General features: G+C 40.9%; 5 protein-coding genes across 5 annotated transcripts; 2 read left to right on the top strand and 3 right to left on the bottom strand.

The window, feature by feature from the left end:
- The first annotated feature begins 3,025 nt into the window (after positions 1-3,025).
- On the top strand, positions 3,026-4,867 carry LOC101293680 (putative pectinesterase/pectinesterase inhibitor 28-like). Its single transcript, XM_004298206.1, has 2 exons — positions 3,026-4,061; positions 4,170-4,867. The coding sequence occupies exons 1-2, from the start codon at positions 3,026-3,028 to the stop codon at positions 4,865-4,867; spliced, it is 1,734 nt and encodes a 577-aa protein (XP_004298254.1).
- A 795-nt stretch (positions 4,868-5,662) lies between these two features.
- LOC101309532 lies at positions 5,663-7,056 on the bottom strand. The gene has a single exon (XM_004297027.1). The coding sequence runs from the start codon at positions 6,995-6,997 to the stop codon at positions 6,257-6,259; it is 741 nt and encodes a 246-aa protein (XP_004297075.1). The 5' UTR covers positions 6,998-7,056; the 3' UTR covers positions 5,663-6,256.
- Positions 7,057-7,404: 348 nt separating this feature from the next.
- On the bottom strand, positions 7,405-10,498 carry LOC101309241 (50S ribosomal protein L3-2, chloroplastic-like). Its single transcript, XM_004297026.1, has 5 exons — positions 10,061-10,498; positions 9,211-9,420; positions 8,894-8,998; positions 8,269-8,382; positions 7,405-7,849 (listed from the first exon to the last, which is right to left on the bottom strand). The coding sequence occupies exons 1-5, from the start codon at positions 10,424-10,426 to the stop codon at positions 7,676-7,678; spliced, it is 969 nt and encodes a 322-aa protein (XP_004297074.1). The 5' UTR covers positions 10,427-10,498; the 3' UTR covers positions 7,405-7,675.
- Positions 10,499-11,147: 649 nt separating this feature from the next.
- Positions 11,148-13,384, top strand: LOC101293389 (guanosine-3',5'-bis(diphosphate) 3'-pyrophosphohydrolase-like). The gene is made up of 4 exons (XM_004298205.1): positions 11,148-11,528; positions 11,599-12,531; positions 12,658-12,948; positions 13,103-13,384. Exons 1-4 carry the CDS (start codon positions 11,148-11,150, stop codon positions 13,235-13,237), a joined length of 1,740 nt encoding a protein of 579 aa, XP_004298253.1. The 3' UTR covers positions 13,238-13,384.
- A 1,713-nt stretch (positions 13,385-15,097) lies between these two features.
- On the bottom strand, positions 15,098-19,709 carry LOC101308957 (CBL-interacting serine/threonine-protein kinase 1-like). Its single transcript, XM_004297025.1, has 12 exons — positions 19,180-19,709; positions 18,541-18,603; positions 17,180-17,251; positions 16,996-17,103; positions 16,832-16,912; positions 16,567-16,746; positions 16,244-16,456; positions 16,034-16,147; positions 15,812-15,928; positions 15,618-15,680; positions 15,431-15,505; positions 15,098-15,321 (listed from the first exon to the last, which is right to left on the bottom strand). Exons 1-12 carry the CDS (start codon positions 19,381-19,383, stop codon positions 15,220-15,222), a joined length of 1,392 nt encoding a protein of 463 aa, XP_004297073.1. The 5' UTR covers positions 19,384-19,709; the 3' UTR covers positions 15,098-15,219.
- Between the last annotated feature and the right edge of the window lie 257 nt (positions 19,710-19,966).

Raw genomic sequence — 19,966 nt, 5'->3', positions numbered from 1 at the left:
TGTCTCTCAAGTGTTTTACACATAGGACTATGCTAAGCTTCAAAGCAGAACTTAACTAACACATTTAGCTAATTCTCTAAGACAGCTTACAACTTGCTTCACACGAACTCAACTAACTCCTTAGCTAATTCTCTATGAAGACTTCACCAGGTTGCATCACCTAGATTGCTCTCAAGGTATGTATGAACAATGAACAATGATATGGTTTTAAAAATGTTTTGGTGCTCAGCTCTAAGATTTATAATCAACGAGGAAGACTTAGAGCAAAGAAGTAAAGAAGCAATAATGCTAAGACTCAAAGGGAGAAAATGCAAATGACAATTTTTAACAACCAAAGAGTATGAGGAGCAGAGCCTCATATATATAGGCAAAGGACTAGCCATGAACGGGCAGGCACAATTGCCAAATCAAGATGGCTTCATTTTGGACTGTAGTGTTTTGATCTCACCAAAAGTAGGATAGATAGGATCTGACGGATCCATCATGCCTAAGACAAAAGCAAAGTGAGATGTTCCCAAATGGGATGAAGCCAAGAGAAAGAGTCAAGGGTTTTAAAAACTAAATTAGTTTTAAATAGATGACAAAGACATCACAAAACCACTAACTCTAAGAGGACACTTAGACTAGCTATATAGCTTGGGCGGTGCCTCACATGGGTCAACAACTGACTTGGTTTATGTATCACAAAAACCCAGTTAGACTAAAAAGGAGCCGACCTAAAAGTGTTTTAGTCACGTGCTTATGGGTTGGAAGAACAACACAACCCTAGACTAACTTGGAGCTTAAGCACAATGAAAAATGTTTTGCTAAAAGAGATTTGAAATTCAAATACTTGAAAAGTTAAAGCAAATACATTTAAATATGCACGAAGTCAGACTCAGAGATTAGGACATATACAAACTGGGGTATCATCCAAATCTAGGATGCCAAATGAAACTACCATCCTCAGTGGAGGATATGTGATGCATATGCATATGAACTACCTGATGCACTTGAGAACGGTCAGGTCTTCAATCTTCACTTGAGTTGTCCTATGCATTCAGGATATGAAGTGCAGCTTGTGTCTTGTGTGTTTTGACCATAAGGGATAGCCAACAAATCTTATACCAACGGAGGCAAACCATCTCATTGCAATTAGAAACTGACTACTTCTTAAGGCGTCAATTCAAAAACCAAACTCATCGACGAAGGACTCCCCCACGTACGGGGAGTCCCAGTATTCCAGTAATCGAAGTTGTCCATGGAACTACATCCATCTTTCTAGCTTTACATACATGTTGATCAAACTGATCGATCTGTGATGAACTTCCACAGTTGTGGACTTTGCTTCCATTCTTCGACAGCACCATCGAGGCAACAACAGAAATGGAATGTGCACGTAGCTATTGGGAGTCTTGCAACATCGATCTGTGAGTACAATTGTCGAAAAGAATATGCAACTGGTGTCTTGTGGATACGTACTTGACATATTGAAGCAAAGTAGAAAACCTCTCACTAATTCAACAAATGCATCCGGGTTGGGATTTTCATTTTAACTAATCAACCCTAGCTGGGGCAGAACCCAAACCGACGTCTTTCGAGGAGCCTAGCGCTATACAGAATTCGATCACTCATTCACTCAGCCTTGTCATGAAATAGTTGTTGTTTGGTTTTTTCATATCACTGAGATGTTTTAACATGTCTTTTGAATGAAATGCCAAGTTATATGTTTAAGTACCATGCACCTCACTACCTCAGGAACAGTTGGTAACGAGTAAGAAATATCTAATAACAATATATAAGATCTTCATCAGCTGTTAAGCTTAGTGTGGAAGTGTGATTGAGATAGTGGAATAAACTAAACAAATTAAAGTGATACTTAGTGAAACGGTCTCTTATTTCAGGTTTTCTTTCTAATAAATTATATATCACAGTAATTTGTATCTTCAACACCTTAATTTCTAACAAATTAAAGTGATACTTAGTGAATTGTCTCTTAATAAACCGTCCAACCACATGAAATGCAAAATTGAATCCACGTATCAATTACGGAAGCTTGATTTACTGCCTCTATAATGCATAATTGCATATGTAGACAACCATCAAACAACAGTTCTTGAAATTCTTGGAATAGAATGGAAAGTGCGGGTCAAAAGTCGAGAATTTTGGCTTCGTTTGGTCGAAAAAAAAAAGTAAGTCCTTTGTGACCTATTAACGGTATGAAAATGAAAAAGAAAAGTGAAATTTCACTATTACTTTATGTTTCGATGTTTGGTAACATCAAAATCTACTCTGCTTGTCCGCTCAATTTTTTCATCCTCCATATAATAAGTACCATGCATCTATTTCATAGATCAGAGAATGAGGAATTGTTAATGTCCAAAACTATAGTTGTATTCCCAAATCCATTACCTCTGACTTGGACCATGAATTGCCATTAACAAATGAGACCTCGAACACATATATTGCATAATGTTCGACTCTAACTAGGTTTGACGATTAATTGACACACCTATTATAACAAACCTTAGGTAAAAATTTGTGGTTTATGATTGGTTTCCCCTTGCAGTATTCTTTGATATCTACGCATATAGCTGCTGGTATTTGTTTCCTGGGACACAACAGAGACATAGGGAATGCCATTAACGTCTCCAAATATATAGTTTGTGATTTCTATGTTTAAGGCAGAATAGAGAAAGTGAACTCAAATCTTATAATTTGCAGGTTTTGGTATGAAGTGATCCAAAGATAGATCACAGGCACTGGTAAGCAAAAGAACTCAAATTCCGGAGATATTATTGGAGATGAAATCTACACTAAATTAACTTATCTCTTAACTGCCATCATTCCCTCCAACTACCCTCAACCTCTCTTCAGATTTCATTTCCTATGCCACACACTACCCTAAACCCTAAATTTGGGCGTCCATGCATGCAATCCATCTTAGCTCTATATATAAAACTACGTCCAATCATGCTCTGCAGCTTCGTTTTCTTTAGGCTCCGTAGCCATTCTTCAGGATCAAATACAGAGAAGAAAGTAAACCATGGAAAGGAAGGGAAAGGCAGTAGTAGGAGGGATTTCAATTATCCTTGTCATTGGAGCGGTGGTTGGCTGTGTAGTTGTTGTTTCTACTCGCAACAAAGGCAAGGACAAGCTCTCGTCGAGTTCCAAGGCCGTCATTGCAATGTGTGAACCAACTGATTACAAAGAAGCATGCGTTGATAGCCTGGCTGGCGCTGCCAAGAATCAAAGCGCCAGCCCGAAAGACCTCATCCGATCCGCCGTTGAATACACAGTCCAGCAGGTGAAAGCGGCAATAGAGAAATCAGGGATCATTATCAAAGAAGCTAAAGATGTGAATTCCACTGGGAAAATGGCCTTCGATGATTGCAACGAATTGTTGGAATCAGCAATCGAGAGTCTTCAGTATTCGCTTCTGACGCTGGTGGATGCTGATATGCCCAAAATCAATGAGAAAGAGGCTGATCTTAAGAACTGGTTCAGTGCTGCGATGTCATTTCAGGAATCATGCATTGATGGGATTCCTTACGAAGACCTTAAGAAACAAATGAGCGAGGCGATGCAGAATGCTGAACAACTGACCAGCAACGCCTTAGCAATTGTGTCCTCCCTTTCTAATATCCTAGGCAACTTCAACATCCCTTTGAAACCTAACAATAACCCTTCAACCGCTCGTCGTCTCCTGGATGTGGAAATGGAAACAGATGAACATGGCACTTTTCCGACATGGTTTTCGGCTGCAGACAGAAAGCTTATAGCCAAACAGAACAAGAAAAACAACAACGCCGGCAACGGACAAGCTGTTAAACCCAATGCAGTAGTGGCAAAAGATGGGAGTGGACAATACAAAACAATTGGTGCAGCTCTTGCTGCATACCCAAAAGGATTTCAGGGAAGATATGTTATATATGTGAAGGCTGGGATTTATAATGAGTATGTCACTGTGGCCAAGAATCAGAACAATGTGTTCATGTATGGAGATGGACCCCGGGAGACAATGGTCACCGGCCGTAAAAGCTTTGCTGATGGCATCACCACCCAGGACACTGCCACATTCAGTGAGTCTCTGTTAATTATCCTCCCACTTAGATTCTATCCATTTTCTTTTCGTTCTTGAATGAAAGAACAAGTAACGCTAACTATATAATCATGTTTCATTATCACAGTCGTAGTGGGACACGGGTTCATAGCGAGAGGAATGGGATTTCAGAACACAGCCGGCCCCGAAAAGCATCAGGCAGTGGCGCTCCGAGTCCAGTCGGATATGTCAGCCTTCTTCAACTGCAGAATGGACGGCTACCAAGACACATTGTACGTGCAAGCCTATCGCCAATTTTATCGCAACTGTGTCATATCCGGCACCGTTGACTTCATTTTTGGTGACTCAACAACAGTCATCCAGAACAGTTTGATCATAGTGAGGAAGCCTCTGGCTAACCAAAAGAACACGGTGACTGCTAATGGAAGAAAAGACCAGCGGGAAAGCACTGGTCTAGTTATCCAGAACTGCAGGATAGTCCCGGAAGAGGCTTTGTTCCCATTGAGATTCCAGATTATGTCATACTTGGGCCGGCCATGGAAGATGTACTCGAGAACAGTTATCATGGAATCCGAATTTGGGGACTTTATCCAACCAGCAGGTTGGCTAGAATGGCAAGGAAATTTTGCACTAGATACACTGTATTATGCAGAGTATGCAAATCGGGGTCCGGGTGCTGTAACCACAGGAAGGGTAAAATGGAAAGGATTTCATGTGATTACGGACAGGAATGTGGCTCTTCAATTCACTCCTGGTAACTTCCTAGCAGGAGGCCTTTGGTTGAAAGGCACCGGTGCACCCTACTTCCTGGGTTTAAAAAATTAACTCGTGGTCTCATTTCAACCCAAACTAGTGACACCAGAAGATCAACTATCACCTGATTTCGTTGTAAAACAAAGAATGTTCAACTCACTCTGAACATAGGATAGATAATTAGGATGAGAGGATGGCTCTGTTGATTGCCACCCCACTTAGTGATACCTTCCCTGCACTGCTGTGTACATATAGATATAGTTCTATCTATCTGTACAGTTTTCTGATTAGTAACTCTGTGTTACTCTTGCATGGCATTCCTATGCACCCAATGACCAAAGCTGTAAATTCATTTGGCCTTACCATGAGTTGATGTGCATTATTTGCTTATAATCCCCATCTGGGACATGAAATGAGCACTTCATGATCCATCCATTTAATGAACGCACATCATATACACCATAGCCCATCCGGGTTTGAAAAGAGAACACTGAGCTTTAGTCACAAACTAAAACCATGAGATGAAATATGCATTGTCAAACACTCCAAACCCAACCAAAGCATATTTCTGTCCCTCTTATTCATCCTTTCTTTTATATATATTCTCACCCCTTCTTTTCTTGTTTTCGAGCTCTAGACTGACGACATATACAGTAATGAAGTCAACAACAAGAAAACAACTTAAAATAACAGCATTTTGAAATATCATTTCAACCCAATAACATATCCTTTCTTAAAACAGGCTACAATGGGTTTGCAGATGCAGTTGACAATAATAGTAATTATTTTGAGAATTGTGTATAGATCAATGAATGCCTCTACCCTTCAGAAGTTCCCAATTAGCATTAGTCATTAGGGACAATAGTAGAATTACCGAAATCCAGTATCATATGAACACAGCATTTGTTATCAGAAATACCTACTCCACAATGTAACTTGACTCCATGTAACATTATATAGTTGGGAGTTCCAATGTGATTTAAAAGAAGGCCATGAAATGGACACGATGAAGTAGCAAGAGAAAATAAATTCAAAGTAATGAAAACAAAATTTCTCCCGAACTTATGATGAATGCCAGATTGCCATACTACTAGCTTCTCCTCATATTAACTTTTAAAGCAAAAGATAATACATAATAAACAAACAAGCAAAAGGCCATCACACGGATCATGTAGAAATTCATAGCCAATGCACCACAAAACCTTTCATGCTAAACAGGTCAAAAGCAGAGTAGATACAGAGCGGACCAGAGAGTAACATTGATGATAATCAGCTACACAAAACTGTATTGGAAAAACGAGTACACAACAACAAACGATCTCTAATGTCACCGGAAAAATTCCCAGGCACCGCATCAAATTTGAATAAAAACAAATGCAACTAAGAAAGAGACTCACCAACTAGGCAATAGCTGAAACTGAGCATCATCATCATCCTACACAATGCACATGCCAAACCTGCTCAAGCTCCTTCCTTGACTCGATCACCTCCTTCCTCCATATCATTGCTCTGCAACTGATTCGGTCGCACCCCATTGGTTCCCTCTGCCGCCATAGAAGTAGCCAGACTGGCCAGAACCTGCATTGCAGCCGGATTCGTCGTCTCCGATTTCGCCTTCTGCTGCTCCACTCTACCGGAATTCATCTCACCTTTCTCCACCTTCTCTTTACTCACCAGAAACGCCAGCACCTCCAGCGCCTCCCTGGCCCGCTTCTTCGCCGACACCGCCTCCTTGACGCGGCGCTCGGCGTCGCTCCTGGCGGCGGCGGCGGCCTTCTTCATCGAATTCGCCGCGATTTTCGCCGCGGCCACGAACGCCTTGGCGGACTCCCTCCCGAGGAGCTGCGCCGCGGCGCCGCCGCCGGATGCGGCGGCGTCGCGGTCGAAGTTGAAGAAGGAGAAGGTGGAGGACTGGGAGCAGGGAGGGCACTCGAAGGAGGCGCAGTTGGCGCAGGCGTTGTGGGCGATGGAGGGGCACTTGACGCACATGACGCGGTCGCGCGGCGGCGGCGGGTGGTCGAAGTCGAAGACGTCGAGGCAGACGGGGCAGAAGAGGCCCGGGTGATTCTTGAGGAGGCAGTTGGTGCAGAGACGCTGGAAGGTTCCGCGGAGGCGGATGTAGTGGAGGAGCCACCGCTCGGATGAGCCGCACCCGCCGCAGAGGCGCTTCTCCGATTCCGGGAAGTCTCGCTTCATGGCCATCCGACGAGCATTTGAGATCGTTGGGTTGGTTGGGTAACGGTAACCCTAGAAGGGGTGAGGGGAGCTGGGGGAAATGAAAAATTAGGGTTTTGCAAAATTAGGTCAAATAAATGATAAAGGTGCAGACTTGTTTGGCAATGTAATATAAAGTCGGGGTTTGACTTTTGACCACGTATTCTGGGTTTTGGATCAGAAGGGGAACTTTTTTTTGTTTCTTTCGTTTAGCTTTTCCCCTCTGTTCTTTATGCCTTGGAGAGACTGATGCCCAAGCACATTACCAGGTCTCCAGCTGAAGCAAAGACTGGCATGGCCATCTCAGTGCATCGTCCACATTGGTGTCGCAAAATTTCGAAAAATAATCGCGCAAAGGCACAGGCATGGAATGTGTGGTTATCAGAGGAAAATTTCTGAAAGTCGGCCATATTTATTTCAAAACATGGATTCAAGATGACAACATTGTTGGTCAGTATTGAAATCTGAGGTTGAATGAACTAGACTCGATTATGCTATTACAACCTCGGCAACTGTGTTCCTATAACAAAAACAATTTTGGAAAAAGTATCAAATCAACAGCCTCAGACGGGTCTTGTACACCTGAAGTGCCACCATGCTCGATTTGGTGGAACTCAAAAACAGAGTTCACTTTGAAGTGGTTGTTTTGAATTCAGCCACCGTCTACTAATCTGCCACCATAAATGGATCTACTTCTCCAAGATCAGCAACAAGCGGTTCTAGCTTGCTTGGATCTTCATCCTCTGGAGCAAAGTAAGTTGGAAATGGTAAGATCGACACATCGGGTTTCTTGTAAAAAGCATCCTTGATAAACACAAAGTTTCCTTCAGCACCTGGGACCTGTAAGAATAGCCAACAACTTTAATCGAGGTATATATAAAAAGTTCAAGAATGACCAAAACCCAACATCAATGGTACAACGTAGTCCCTTCTCTGAAGGGTACACCAATGACCAAATGCGGATTTGAAACAATGGAGTTTCTAGTGTGCTACTTTTTTGTACTTTTTTGGGACAAGGTTTCTAGCAAGTTTCTCAACATTTTCATTTAAACAAAATCTACCCAGCACATAATCATTCATGTTCATTTTGTTCCCTCCTCCAGGTACTGAACACTTCTAAGATTGTTCATGGTCAGAAAGCTATTGCTGGGAAAGATTCAATTTTGCACCATCTATGTATAGGCAATTAAAGTATACCGTGGATGACCTTCTCCCTTTTCGGTTCAATCATCTATTCTAAATTTATGAGAAAAACATACCTGGCCCCTCACCCATATCAAGTTCCTTGCAGGGTCAATTTTGTAGATCCATACATTCTTAACCGTTCTCTGTTTTCCACCCATGCGCCCGGGCATCTTTTTGGCCTTAAATACCTGTTCAGACAACAATGTGTCAGAAATTCAAAATTCACAACCCAAAGGAACTTAATGCATTGGGGAATATAGTTTAAGAATCCATATTTTAATTTGTGAAGAGTAGTCACAGAAAACCGTTCAACCATTTCTGAACATGATTTTGTGTGAATATAAAATGAATTATAAGTTATTAAACCTTGTACATCACACAACTGTTATTGTGTTTACCTGTACAGGAAAAAGCTATAGCAGGTAAAGTAAAACAATATATAGACAACTAAGAAGTATACAGACGTTGTCAACAAACTAATAAGGAAGAAGATTATTTAACCCAACTAAAACATCTCATTTACATTCAAAAGCAGAATGGTCAAGCATATAAAGTTTCCAGAATCTTTCAAGATGTTGTGGGCTGTACTCTTCCTCTGTTGTGTTGTTTATTAACCACCAAAACAAGTACAAAAACAAAGAAAGGAAATAATAAAAGCTTAAGAGACAAGATACAGCACTCAAATGAAGCCATACATACCCTTCCAGCATCATCTCTCTGACCAGTAGAACCAATACTTCGGTGTGACTTAGAAGCACCATGACTTGCTGGCCCTCCACGGTGTCCATACCTTTTCATCACACCCTGGGCACAGAAAATACGCATCAGACATAATGATCATCAAAGTATTCTGTTTATCACTCCAGTCAAACGAATTTTGGAAAACAAAGATTAGCAAATACGCCCTGTAAATCCTCGTATAAAAGCATTCATTAGGCTTGAAGAATTTATACAACAACTCTGAAAAGGAAGACTAACAGCAGAAATGGCAGGAGCTAAAGAGAATAATAGTTCACCTGAAAACCATGCCCTCTCGTAATTCCTGTAACATCAACATATTGGCCTGGAACAAAATGGCGAACACCAATTGACATACCAACAGGGAGAAGCGCATCTTCTGTTACAGGAAACTCCCTCAGTTTTCTCTTAAGTGGAACACCTTGAGCTCTGAAATGGCCCACTTCAGGCTTTGTCAGATGTTTTGCCTTTTTCTGCCCGCAACCAATCTAACTAGCACAACAGAATGTCATCCCATAGTTAAATCCTTGCTCTTGAAAACTTTCCAATAAAAATCAAATTGACAAACAGTGGACTAGCAACAACACCAAGATGTACGTGCCAAAACAACCGTAATGCTTCCCAACAAAAACTCTCCTTCCATCATTGGTTCCACTTAATCGAATCAACCAAAGAAGAAACACACTCACACAGTGCTTTCCTAACTAAGATAAACACCTAAGCTTTCGTGGATTTTGAACAACTACAACTCTCTGTTGATTGTCCTTCTCTAGCGAGAAGAAGGATTAGTCATACTGAACTAAAATTGATACATGCCCAACTGGCATACCAAGATTAAAAGTCCAAAGCTTTCAAAGATTATAAACAGCAAGAACTCATTTTTCATTGTCCCCAAATCAAATCATAGCTAAAACCCACTCTCCCCCAATCAAACAGTACTCAGAAGTTGGATTCCTGACTCTTACAAATACCCAAAAATCAAAACTTTACAAACTTCACCACCTATATATACTCATATTCTAACACCCTAAACTAATCAAACTGAATTAGTGATCTATTCTTACAATCAAACTAATCAAACTCAATTAGTGATTAACAAATCCAAAATGGAGAGAGAAAAAGCATTACCTGTAAGGCAGTGATTCCTTCTTTCTCGGGGGTTTTAACCTGAGAGACGATATTATCATCGACCCAAAGCACGGTGATTGGAACCCTAGCACCCCATTTGTCCCAGCGCGCCGACATCCCACACTTGACGGCGATGACCCCGGTCCGCTTCGACTGCGGGGTCATAACTCCGGGCTTGGCCTCGATGATCCGGCCCCGATCCTCGGCGATCTCGGCGCCGTCGGCCAGGGCCTCGGAGGCGAAGCATCGGAAGAAATGGGAATACGACGTCGTAGCGGGTAGAGTAGTAGAAGAAGAAGAAGAGGTGGCGGGGTTGAGGGAGAGGAGGCGGAGGCGGGAAATGAGGCCTCTGGATAAGGCGGACATGGCGACGGAGGAGGGTTAGAGCGACGGGCTTGATGGCATGGCCTTTGTGGAAGTTACACAGTGTGTTTTAGGGTTTAGGACTTTAGGGAAGAGAGTGAGAGGGAGTGAGATGGGGTCAATCCAATTTTAATAAACGACTTGCCGTACACTCAGACCCCTCTATACTTGGTGTCTGATGAAACAGAAATCGATTCAGTTTGATTCTAATAACCGGATGGCCGGTTCAATTTTATTGCTGTTAAAGTTTCATCGGTTTAGTTCGATGTGATTTAATTCAATTTTTCGGTTTTAAACATTTTCTCTACGGTGTAGTGAACCGAGTAACTAATATATTTTATTTGATTCAGTCATCCACATGCTATCATGCATATTCATTGACATTGTTAACAAAATTTAATCCAAAAAAAATGATACAAGTGTTTCTAACACAAAAGGTGAGAACGGAAGGTTACATAAATGTTTCTCTTATTATAAATTTTTAATTTGATCGGATCAAAAATAAAAAATATAAAAAAAATACATCTTCGGTCTTTATTTTATATTCACAGCTTTAATCGTCGTGAGTTGCATATTGATGGTAATGGTTGTAGAATACGCTCCATAGAACCGATAGAACATCGTCACTCCAAGTTAAAATAAACGACTTGTCGTGTAAGCATTTCATATCTAAAGTCGTCTCTATTTCTCCACCACGAAAGAAACCATAGAACCATTTTCAACCATGGAGCTCTACTCCGCTCACCACCACCACCATCTTCTCCGTCATCAGGACCCAATACCCAGATTGCTCCTCCGTACCCTACCCATCTTCCACAGCACCCTACCTCCACAGAGATGCCACCGTCAGCTTCGACGACGGCGCTCCTCAAAAACGACGGCGGCTCTGCTGGAACAGACGGGCGGGAAAATGGTGGTGGAGCTGGTCGGAGCTTTCAACGAGCTCACAGAAAGAATGGGCATGCTCTCCAGCAGCGGGTCCCACCTACTCTTCAAAGCTCTCAAGCTCTCCATCCCCTTGCTCTACGCCTTGCCTATAACCCCGGACGGCCGCTCCTCACTCTCCAAGGCCTTGTCTTTCGCCTTAATTCTCGCTGACCTCCAGGTAAGCTCATTTTAACATAGCTCATTTTCACACTATTCACGGGGTTGCTGATCAAATTGTTTATGTGTAGATGGACGCGGAGGTGATTTCAGCTGGGATGCTGAGACCGGTTTTGGAAGCCGGAGCGATTTCGATACAGGAGGTGAGGGACCAGATTGGTACCGGAACGGCTCACTTGTTACACGAGAGCTTGCGTGTGATGAAAGTTCCTTCCAAGGTTGATGTGTTGGATGATGACAGTGCAGCTGCATTGAGGAAGTTTTGCTTGACGTATTATGACACGAGGGCTGTGATTCTGGACTTGGTTTTGCGGCTCGATATGATGAGGCATCTTGGTTATCTTCCGAGGTATCAGCAGCATTTGGTTGCTTTGGAGGTTATGAAGATTCATGCACCTTTAGCTCATGCTGTTGGGGCCAACTGGTTGTCGTTGGAGCTTGAGGATTTGTCGTTTCAGTACTTGTTTCCGAATTCGTATTTGTATGTGGATGAGTGGTTGAGGAGTCATGAGAGTGGAAGTAGGCCGTTGGTGGATGTGTACAAGGAGCAACTTTTGCAGTCGTTGAGAGAGGATCCTTTGTTGGCGGGGCTGATTGTAGGTGTTTCGGTGTATGGTAGGTATAAGAGTCGGTATAGCACCATGAAGAAGCTGTTGAAGGATGGGAGGAAGCCGGAGCAGGTGAATGATGTGTTGGGGTTGAGGGTTATATTGGAGCCGAAGTCTGGAGAAGATGAGGCCAAAATGGGGGAAAGAGCTTGTTACAGGACTCGTGAAGTGGTTCGGTCATTGTGGAAAGAGATGCCTCACAGGACAAAGGATTACATTGCTAGGCCTAAGGCGAATGGGTATAGGAGTTTGCATATGGCAGTTGATGTGAGTGACAGTGGCAAGAGTAGGCCTTTAATGGAAATACAAATTAGGACTCAGGAGATGGACATGTTGGCGGATGCTGGCACTGCATCTCACTCATTGTACAAGAGTGGTCTTACAAACCCAGAAGAGGTTTGTTGAAATATGCACTTGATACCCGTTAATTTTGAAGGTTTTGTCTTCTGATTAAACATGTGATTTCTTTTAAGTTTAACTTGTTTTGTCAGAGACTTATATGATGACTTGATTGATGATCAGGCAAAGCGGCTCAAGGCCATAATGATGGCTGCAGCTGAACTTGCAGCATTTCGCCTTAAAGATCTTCCGTCAGCCAATCATGGAGGCATTGAGACTGAGCAAAGTAAGAGTGATAGAGTGTTCCGCCTTCTTGACAAGAATGGTGATGGAAGAATCAACTTTGAGGAACTTAAGGAAGTTATGGAAGAGCTCGGTGCCCCAGGGGAAGATGCATGCGAAATGATGCAACTGCTTGATGCTAATAGCGATGGTTCTCTTAGCTCAGACGAATTTGATTTGTTTCAGAAACAGGTGAGTTAAAGACGGATGTATTTTTTATGGCGTGACAATGACAATGACGGTCACATTGATAGCCTACCTACACAACATAACCATTTTCATGTATAAAGATGCACTAAATTTTGCTTTTTGACACACTTACTGAGAGCATCGATTCTGGTGGCAGGTCGAGTTTATGCGTAATTTTGTGGACAGAGATGAGCAGTACAAGACAGAATTGAATGAGAAACTTCAGATTGCAGAAAACAACAGCTTGATCCAGGTATATGCTGAAGATCTTAGTGGCACCATTGCAAACTAAATTTACTTGCATCATATAGTCATCTCATTCACCATGTATACAAGTTATTACAACTGTACATATACCATATCATTGTTAATAGGTCTGGTAGCTGTTCTCTAAATTGTACTCAAGATGTCATGCATCTGTAATTAGATATTTAACATGACATTCTCATTTGTGATTATAATACATAGAGCAGAGAGTTACACACTACCCTCCTCTTACAATATGATGGAACATTAACCAGATATCGAGCAAGTATTATACAATGTGAAAAATTGAGCAAGTAATGTAGTCTTTTTCGGTTTGGAATAGCCTGAGATCACAAAGGAAGGGATGCCTCATGCACATAGACTTAAGCTGGCTGAGTTGAATGTAACCTAAAATGTAGGTTCACAGAGCCAAATAATATGAGAACCATTTCCTGTCGTACTCGTTTCATCGTCTAGATTGAACATGCCCATAGCATGGTCAACCCGATAGTATATGGAATTTGGCCCGACACCCAGAAGTTTTTGAAGCCAAAACAGATATTGAATTGTAGCCTAGGAAAAGAGCCTCGTCCCCAATACTTTTTACCTCAACCTGCTGCATAACTAAATTACGGCCTGTTTCAATCAACACCACCTTGAAAACCTTGAAGCTTTGGGTTTTGTTGCTTCTGAACCTTGGGATATGCCATAGGTCTCCCTTCGTTGATTCCACAAGATATGAATCATGAATGAACAGAGGCTCTGGTAATGGTGCATATAATATAAGACATGAAGCAGAGAAGTTGTTACTGACATCACCGATTGACGTAATGCTTCCATCAAGATAACATAGGTAGAGTCTGCTCTTATAGAACATGATATCTGAAGGACTAAAAGCTACTGGGATGTGACTCCAACGTTGTTTTTCCTGATCCTGCTGTTCACTTAATTTCAAGGAAGCCACCCACCCACCGATATAGAACTTTGCTACAACAACACAACTATTTCGGTCCAAAGCAGGATCTGTAGACATGATAACCTTCTTGAGACGAAATATGGTTCCGGTTGGTAAGGGAGGGAGAAAAATGGGACAACTGATTTTCGGAAAGGGTAAACAAGAATTACAACATCTCGATGTTCGTCTAGTGCAGCCACCCAACCATGGCTGCAGCCAAAGACTAGCCTGTTGGTTCCATAAGGCAGTACCGGTGACTCGAGATTCTTGATGCAGACTCTTCTTTCGGATATGCTGTACAGTGAACTAGGAAAGATTTTTCCCTTGGTTGTAGTATTATGAACTTCTTTGAAACCAGAAGGGATCAAGAGCATGGGAAGTAACTTATTAGGCCACCAGCGCTGCGTGGTATGATAGTAGTGTTTTGCATGAGAACACCATTCCTTGCAGACTACGACAAAATGAACAAAGTCTACGAGTTCAAACAATTCATCCAGAATCAGAGAAGCAGGGCCTCCTGGAAGATTTGACCATCCTGGTAGGTAGCTACTGAAAGCGTCTCCTTTTGTCCTTTCAGAAGCCATGTCGGTCCAAACCAAGGACAGGCAAAGAAAACTAAGAGAATATATAGTGTGCTTTGGAATAGTAGACCTAATGATTGACGCAAATCATGAAACCTATAAAGCAGACTCCTACTACAAGGTAATCCTATATCAAATCACAACCCCAGAGTTGTATTACAATTCCAGCTTGTTATGACGAGCAAGAGTTCCAAGTCCAAGACCATGAACAACCAAACATTTTAACCTGTTGGGATTCTGACTTTAACGATAAACCCTAGCAATGGATATTTGCATAATCAGTCCACTGGAGGATGATAGTCAGCTCTTTCAGTTTCTAAGACAGGTTAAGGCCTTGGGAGTTTGAGGGTCTGATACTTCAGAAGAATATCTTCTTGCATTCTTAATGTATTTCAAACTTTATCGAGTCTTACATGGTAACCTTAAATCTGAAAAAAACAATGAATTTACACAAACTGTAATACTATGTACATCTCTCCTGAGGCTTAAATACTACGCCGTTTGACTCTGCAAAGAACTGGACTTCAATACCTCGCTGGCCAACAATTCTTGGCTCGATGGAACACCTAACTCATTTGATAGCTTTTTACACAACTGCACATACCCAAAAGTTGATGTCAGTGCCTGAAATCTGAGAGGAGAGAAAAGGAAGGAGAGCAAGAGACAGTAAGGTTGTAGAGAGAGGGAGTAATGGAGTATATACCTGTCTATATGCAGACGGATCTCCGTATGATTTTCTTAATTCAACTACGTGTAATGTTGGGCTTAACTCAAACACCTGATGCAATTACAGGGACAACTATGAGTTCACCGCTAAAGTAACAAACATGTTACTTGAGAAACAAGTAAACATTACAACATGCACAAGTTTCTGGGTTTAAATGAAATACCTCTGCTGCAACTGAGAGACTGCCCAGATTTCTCTGCCCCTTGTTCTCTTGCATCACCTTTAACTGAAATGTTGAAGGTAGCAACATTATTTTAGCCTAATATTGCAGCAAAAAACCAGTTTGTATATATCGTTTAAAAAGAGCTATTTCTGGGTTCTGTGTGAAGGGAAGATAACGTGTTACAAAATACTTACCCTTCCATTTTTCTTCTGGACAGCATATCCCATCTCTATTACAATTTCTTCAATCCTCTCTAGCAAATCCTTTGCAGAGTGGTTGGAAGTAAATCTGATCTTCCTCTCAGACACATCCTATATTAATTTAGAAAGAATACAGATATCAACTTCGCGGACATGGGTTATTCAATATGAAGAAATCATTTCAGAGATGTGTTATATGATTAGTTTTACACTCACCTCTTTCTCAAAGAATCCAGAGAGGTCTAGACATGAAGACATTCCAATCAACTGAAAGGCATTGATAAGGGTGGGTGAGTGCCGCAAATCTGGACTCTTTTCCCCTTCAGATGGCTGATACAGAAACAAACAATTGTCTCAGCTATAGCAGATAAGAAAACTATGATGTACATAAAAAGTGAGCAGTTCACATAAAATGTTGGTTCATACCACTTCTTTTATTGAATAAGCTTCGGTATCAACGTTTATATCTTCTTCTTCTTCGTCAGCTTTTGCAGGAAAGTAATCCTGCTTGAACCATTCATCTGACTTGATGTCTGTCATGTTTATTCTGGTGAGAGGACTGGGATCGAGAACCCTTCTTATCAAGTTTTGTGCTCCAGGTGATAACCATTTGGGTATCTGAACATCCCCCTTCAAGATCTGAAATCCATCCAAAAACGATAACTTCATTTTAATGAATATCAGATGATACAAGATTTTTGGTTACCCGGCTATATAACTTGGAAAGACCAAAGAGAAGGTGTCAATACCTTTTGATAGAGAACTGCAAGATTCCTATCATCGAACGGGAGATACCCTGTTAGAATGACATATAAGATGACACCACATGACCATATATCAGAGGTGCCACCATCATACCCTCTATTAGCAAGGATCTCAGGGGCAACATAATTGGGGCTTCCACAGGTTGTATGCAGCAAACCATCTTCCTGATATTCAGACATAATGCAAGGGTTTACAGGACTCAAAAATGTTAAACTTTAATGCTTAGATTGGAAGGGAAGAATAATGTACCCTAAAATGCTGCGGCAAAGCACTAAGGCCAAAGTCAGATATCTTTATGTTTCCTTTGGAATCAACAAGAATATTCTCCAGCTGCCATCAAAACATCCAATATAAGATGTGAGCAAATTAGAAACCTATACAACATTAAGTATCCTGCCGAAAGTAGAAAGTACCTTAAGATCCCGATGGAAAACACCTTGGTTGTGGCAGTAGCTCACACCATCAATTAACTGTTGAAAAAGCTTTCTACCTTCGGACTCTTTAAGTCTTCCCTTTTGTGCCTGCTAACATAAAATACTTATTAGCATAATCAACTTCCTGCCTCTGAATATAAAATTCAAACTAAGAGCTCCTTACAATTTTATCAAACAATTCCCCGCCAGTAACATATTCTAAGACCATGTAAATCTTGGTTTTGCTTGCCACGACCTGCATAGTTTCCACGATAAGTAAAATTAGCAGATTTAGTAGAAGCATTGTTGGCCATCGCTTTGATGTTTAAAAACTAGTCTAAAGCACTCTATTGAGATCAAAGGAAGAATCTATTCAACATGTAAAAATATGTGAATGGTTGGAATATTTTTTGTGCTTTCTCAATCATATGTGCAACCAAGCTTTTCGACAAACTATTGGTGCTAAGTTGCTAACAAATATGTCTCAATTGCATAGAATGGTTTAGTACTTGATCCCATGCATAGGCTGACCAATGGGAAAACATTCAAAAGGAACAATGTTTAAATACAGCTACTTGAACAAATGGATACCTATGCCACATTTGCACAAGGCAAAGCAAGTGGCTGGTAATTCAAAAGACCCGTTCTACCTCAACAAATTCATATTCTAAAAGGCCAGTCATTAATCACAGCATCATCCTAGTATTTATTTTCTGTTAAATACTTTTCGTTTCATATTAGTCCCAAAAGGACGTATCCAAGAATCTATGATATATCCTATGCTACATTAAGTAAAACTATACCCTGAAAACAACATATCATATATCCAAGTTGAGGCAATCATGCTTGGATTTTAATGTCTGGGAAGATACTGGTAGACACAACCAGTGTTGATGATCTTATCCATCAGAATGGGGGCAAAGGTTTCTCTCAAGGAGCCAATATGACAGTTGGCTCACTTGGTGTGGTACTGTGGTTGATTGAAACTGAGCCCCAAGAAAATAATTCAGTGGTCCAGCTCATCATTATAATTTGCAACCAACAAACAAATCTGTGGAGAGTAGTTGCACATGTTTATCAAGCTGAGATCTATCGCCATCTCAGAGAAGTCATTTGATCCGGTGAAGGTCGTATTAGGTGGATTAATCAGATCGAAGAATGGAGACTGTTTAAAGTTCAGGGTAACTGTAAAAGTAGCTGATATAGTGATAATCCTATTTAGGAAGCTAATAGGATACAGTTACTGTACGCCACGCAGTTTTGGCTACCTAATCTACCAAAGATTATGTCAAACGCGTAATCGTATTGATTAGTAGTAAGAACTCAGCATGTGCTCTAATAAAGAACATTAAGCTCTACCGGAAATCCCAGATTGGTGCTGATGCTGTTTATGGACCATTAAAATATGGGATCATTATCATATGAGAAATTCGTGGAAAATCACAAAGATTATGCTGCTGATGATTGAGGTTCATGAAAAATAACGGACATAAACCAAGACAGTAGTGTTGGCACAGTTCAAGTTTAGCATATCCTGAAGAATACCTCATGTAATCGGACTACGTTTGGATGTTTTAGAAGCTTCAAAGTGCCAATCTCCCTCTTTATCTGCAATGAAGAATTTTGTTACTATTGAACCAATAAACACAAAACTAAAACAGAAACGAAAATTGAAGTAGTATTATGTTGAACCATAAACAATGAATGCCAATTCTCAGTTTCTTGTTGCAGAAAAGTCAGATCATAATAGACGACTATAAACGTCATGAATGCCAAATGTGGCAGTTTTTTTTTTTTTTTACCAGAGCCAAATATGCCAGTTTCAGTTTCTAAATTGTTTGTACATTAACTCGTATACAGCCAAATGACATCGCAAAACACATCTTGCATGCAAAACCATTTAGAACATCAAAACTAAAGCCCCTCCCAGAAATCCCATTGATGAAAGATCAAAACATTCCAGCTAAAAAAACAAAAAGATGAAAACTTTTGAACCAAAAGATAAAGATGAAAGCAAAAACAATCAAGAAACTTAACCAAAACAACCCCATTACTTAAAAGATAGAAAAAAAAATTGAAACTTTTTCCAATCATCAACACTACCCAGAAAACCCATCAAATGAAAGATTGAAACTTTACAAAGAAAAAGAATCAAACTTTGAAAACCAAAAAAAAACAAAGAACCTGGTCGGCGATATTGAGATCAGTGATTCTCTTCTTCTCAAGAATCTTAACGGCGAAAGGTTGGCCGGAGCCGACGTCCTTAGCAAACTTGACTTTGCCGAAATTGCCCTCACCCAAAGTCTTCCCCAACTCGTATTTCCCAAGTCGCATTCCCTTCTTACTCTGATCACTGCTCTTCTCCTGCCCCTTGCTTATGATCACCATGAAAATTTCAAATGCTCTTTCTGTTTTTGCTTTCTACCAAGGCCTTGGGATAGTACGATGATTATGATTTGTACAAGTCCTATGTGGTATATGACAGATACTAGTTTTATATATATCTACGTGCGTGTGATTATGTCTGGTCTAAGATTGAAAGGGGTTGAACTGGAGAAGGGTTCAAACAGCAAAGTCCAGAAGGGCAGAGGAGAGAGACGTGGCTGAGGCTATTTATCTCTCTCGCTCTGTGTTTGCTTCTCAAATATGAATTGGGATCTGAATATTATAACTGCTTCAATGCCACTTATTATTTATATAAACACAGGTGGAGTAAATGGATGATGCATGGCTTGGAAAATTGGATTAAATAGATTGGTTCAACCATGGACACCCTATAAACGTGGTGGACAGAATCCTTCCTAGAAGCCTTCCTAGAAGTGTAACACTGTAACAGATATAAAATTTATATTATTTTCGGTTATTTTCTTCCATTAAACGTGTTGAAATTGTTTTGATATTTAGAGCAAAAAAATTTGCTTTTGCTTCTCTGTTTTGTGCGTGTGTTGAAGTTTGGCCATGGTAACATTTT

Source organism: Fragaria vesca, linkage group LG4 (assembly GCF_000184155.1).
Source record: "Fragaria vesca subsp. vesca linkage group LG4, FraVesHawaii_1.0, whole genome shotgun sequence".
In the NCBI taxonomy this organism is placed as follows: domain Eukaryota; kingdom Viridiplantae; phylum Streptophyta; class Magnoliopsida; order Rosales; family Rosaceae; genus Fragaria; species Fragaria vesca.
Note: the sequence above shows the minus strand (reverse complement) of the source record. Positions and strands in the feature narration are given on the sequence as shown.

Coding starts and splice junctions, on each gene's coding strand:
- LOC101309532 (XM_004297027.1), bottom strand. CDS start 6,997: ATGGCCATGAAGCGAGACTTCCCGGAATCGGAGAAGCGCCTCTGCGGC.
- LOC101293389 (XM_004298205.1), top strand. CDS start 11,148: ATGGAGCTCTACTCCGCTCACCACCACCACCATCTTCTCCGTCATCAG. Junction 12,532..12,657: donor GTCTTACAAACCCAGAAGAG/GTTTGTTGAAAT, acceptor ATTGATGATCAG/GCAAAGCGGCTCAAGGCCAT. Junction 12,949..13,102: donor TTGATTTGTTTCAGAAACAG/GTGAGTTAAAGA, acceptor TTCTGGTGGCAG/GTCGAGTTTATGCGTAATTT.
- LOC101293680 (XM_004298206.1), top strand. CDS start 3,026: ATGGAAAGGAAGGGAAAGGCAGTAGTAGGAGGGATTTCAATTATCCTT. Junction 4,062..4,169: donor CCAGGACACTGCCACATTCA/GTGAGTCTCTGT, acceptor TCATTATCACAG/TCGTAGTGGGACACGGGTTC.
- LOC101309241 (XM_004297026.1), bottom strand. CDS start 10,426: ATGTCCGCCTTATCCAGAGGCCTCATTTCCCGCCTCCGCCTCCTCTCC. Junction 9,421..10,060: donor AAGGAATCACTGCCTTACAG/GTAATGCTTTTT, acceptor TGTGCTAGTTAG/ATTGGTTGCGGGCAGAAAAA. Junction 8,999..9,210: donor CGAGAGGGCATGGTTTTCAG/GTGAACTATTAT, acceptor TTCTGTGCCCAG/GGTGTGATGAAAAGGTATGG.
- LOC101308957 (XM_004297025.1), bottom strand. CDS start 19,383: ATGGTGATCATAAGCAAGGGGCAGGAGAAGAGCAGTGATCAGAGTAAG. Junction 16,457..16,566: donor TTGCAGTTCTCTATCAAAAG/GTATTGACACCT, acceptor GATGGATTTCAG/ATCTTGAAGGGGGATGTTCA. Junction 15,929..16,033: donor CTGGATTCTTTGAGAAAGAG/GTGAGTGTAAAA, acceptor AAATTAATATAG/GATGTGTCTGAGAGGAAGAT.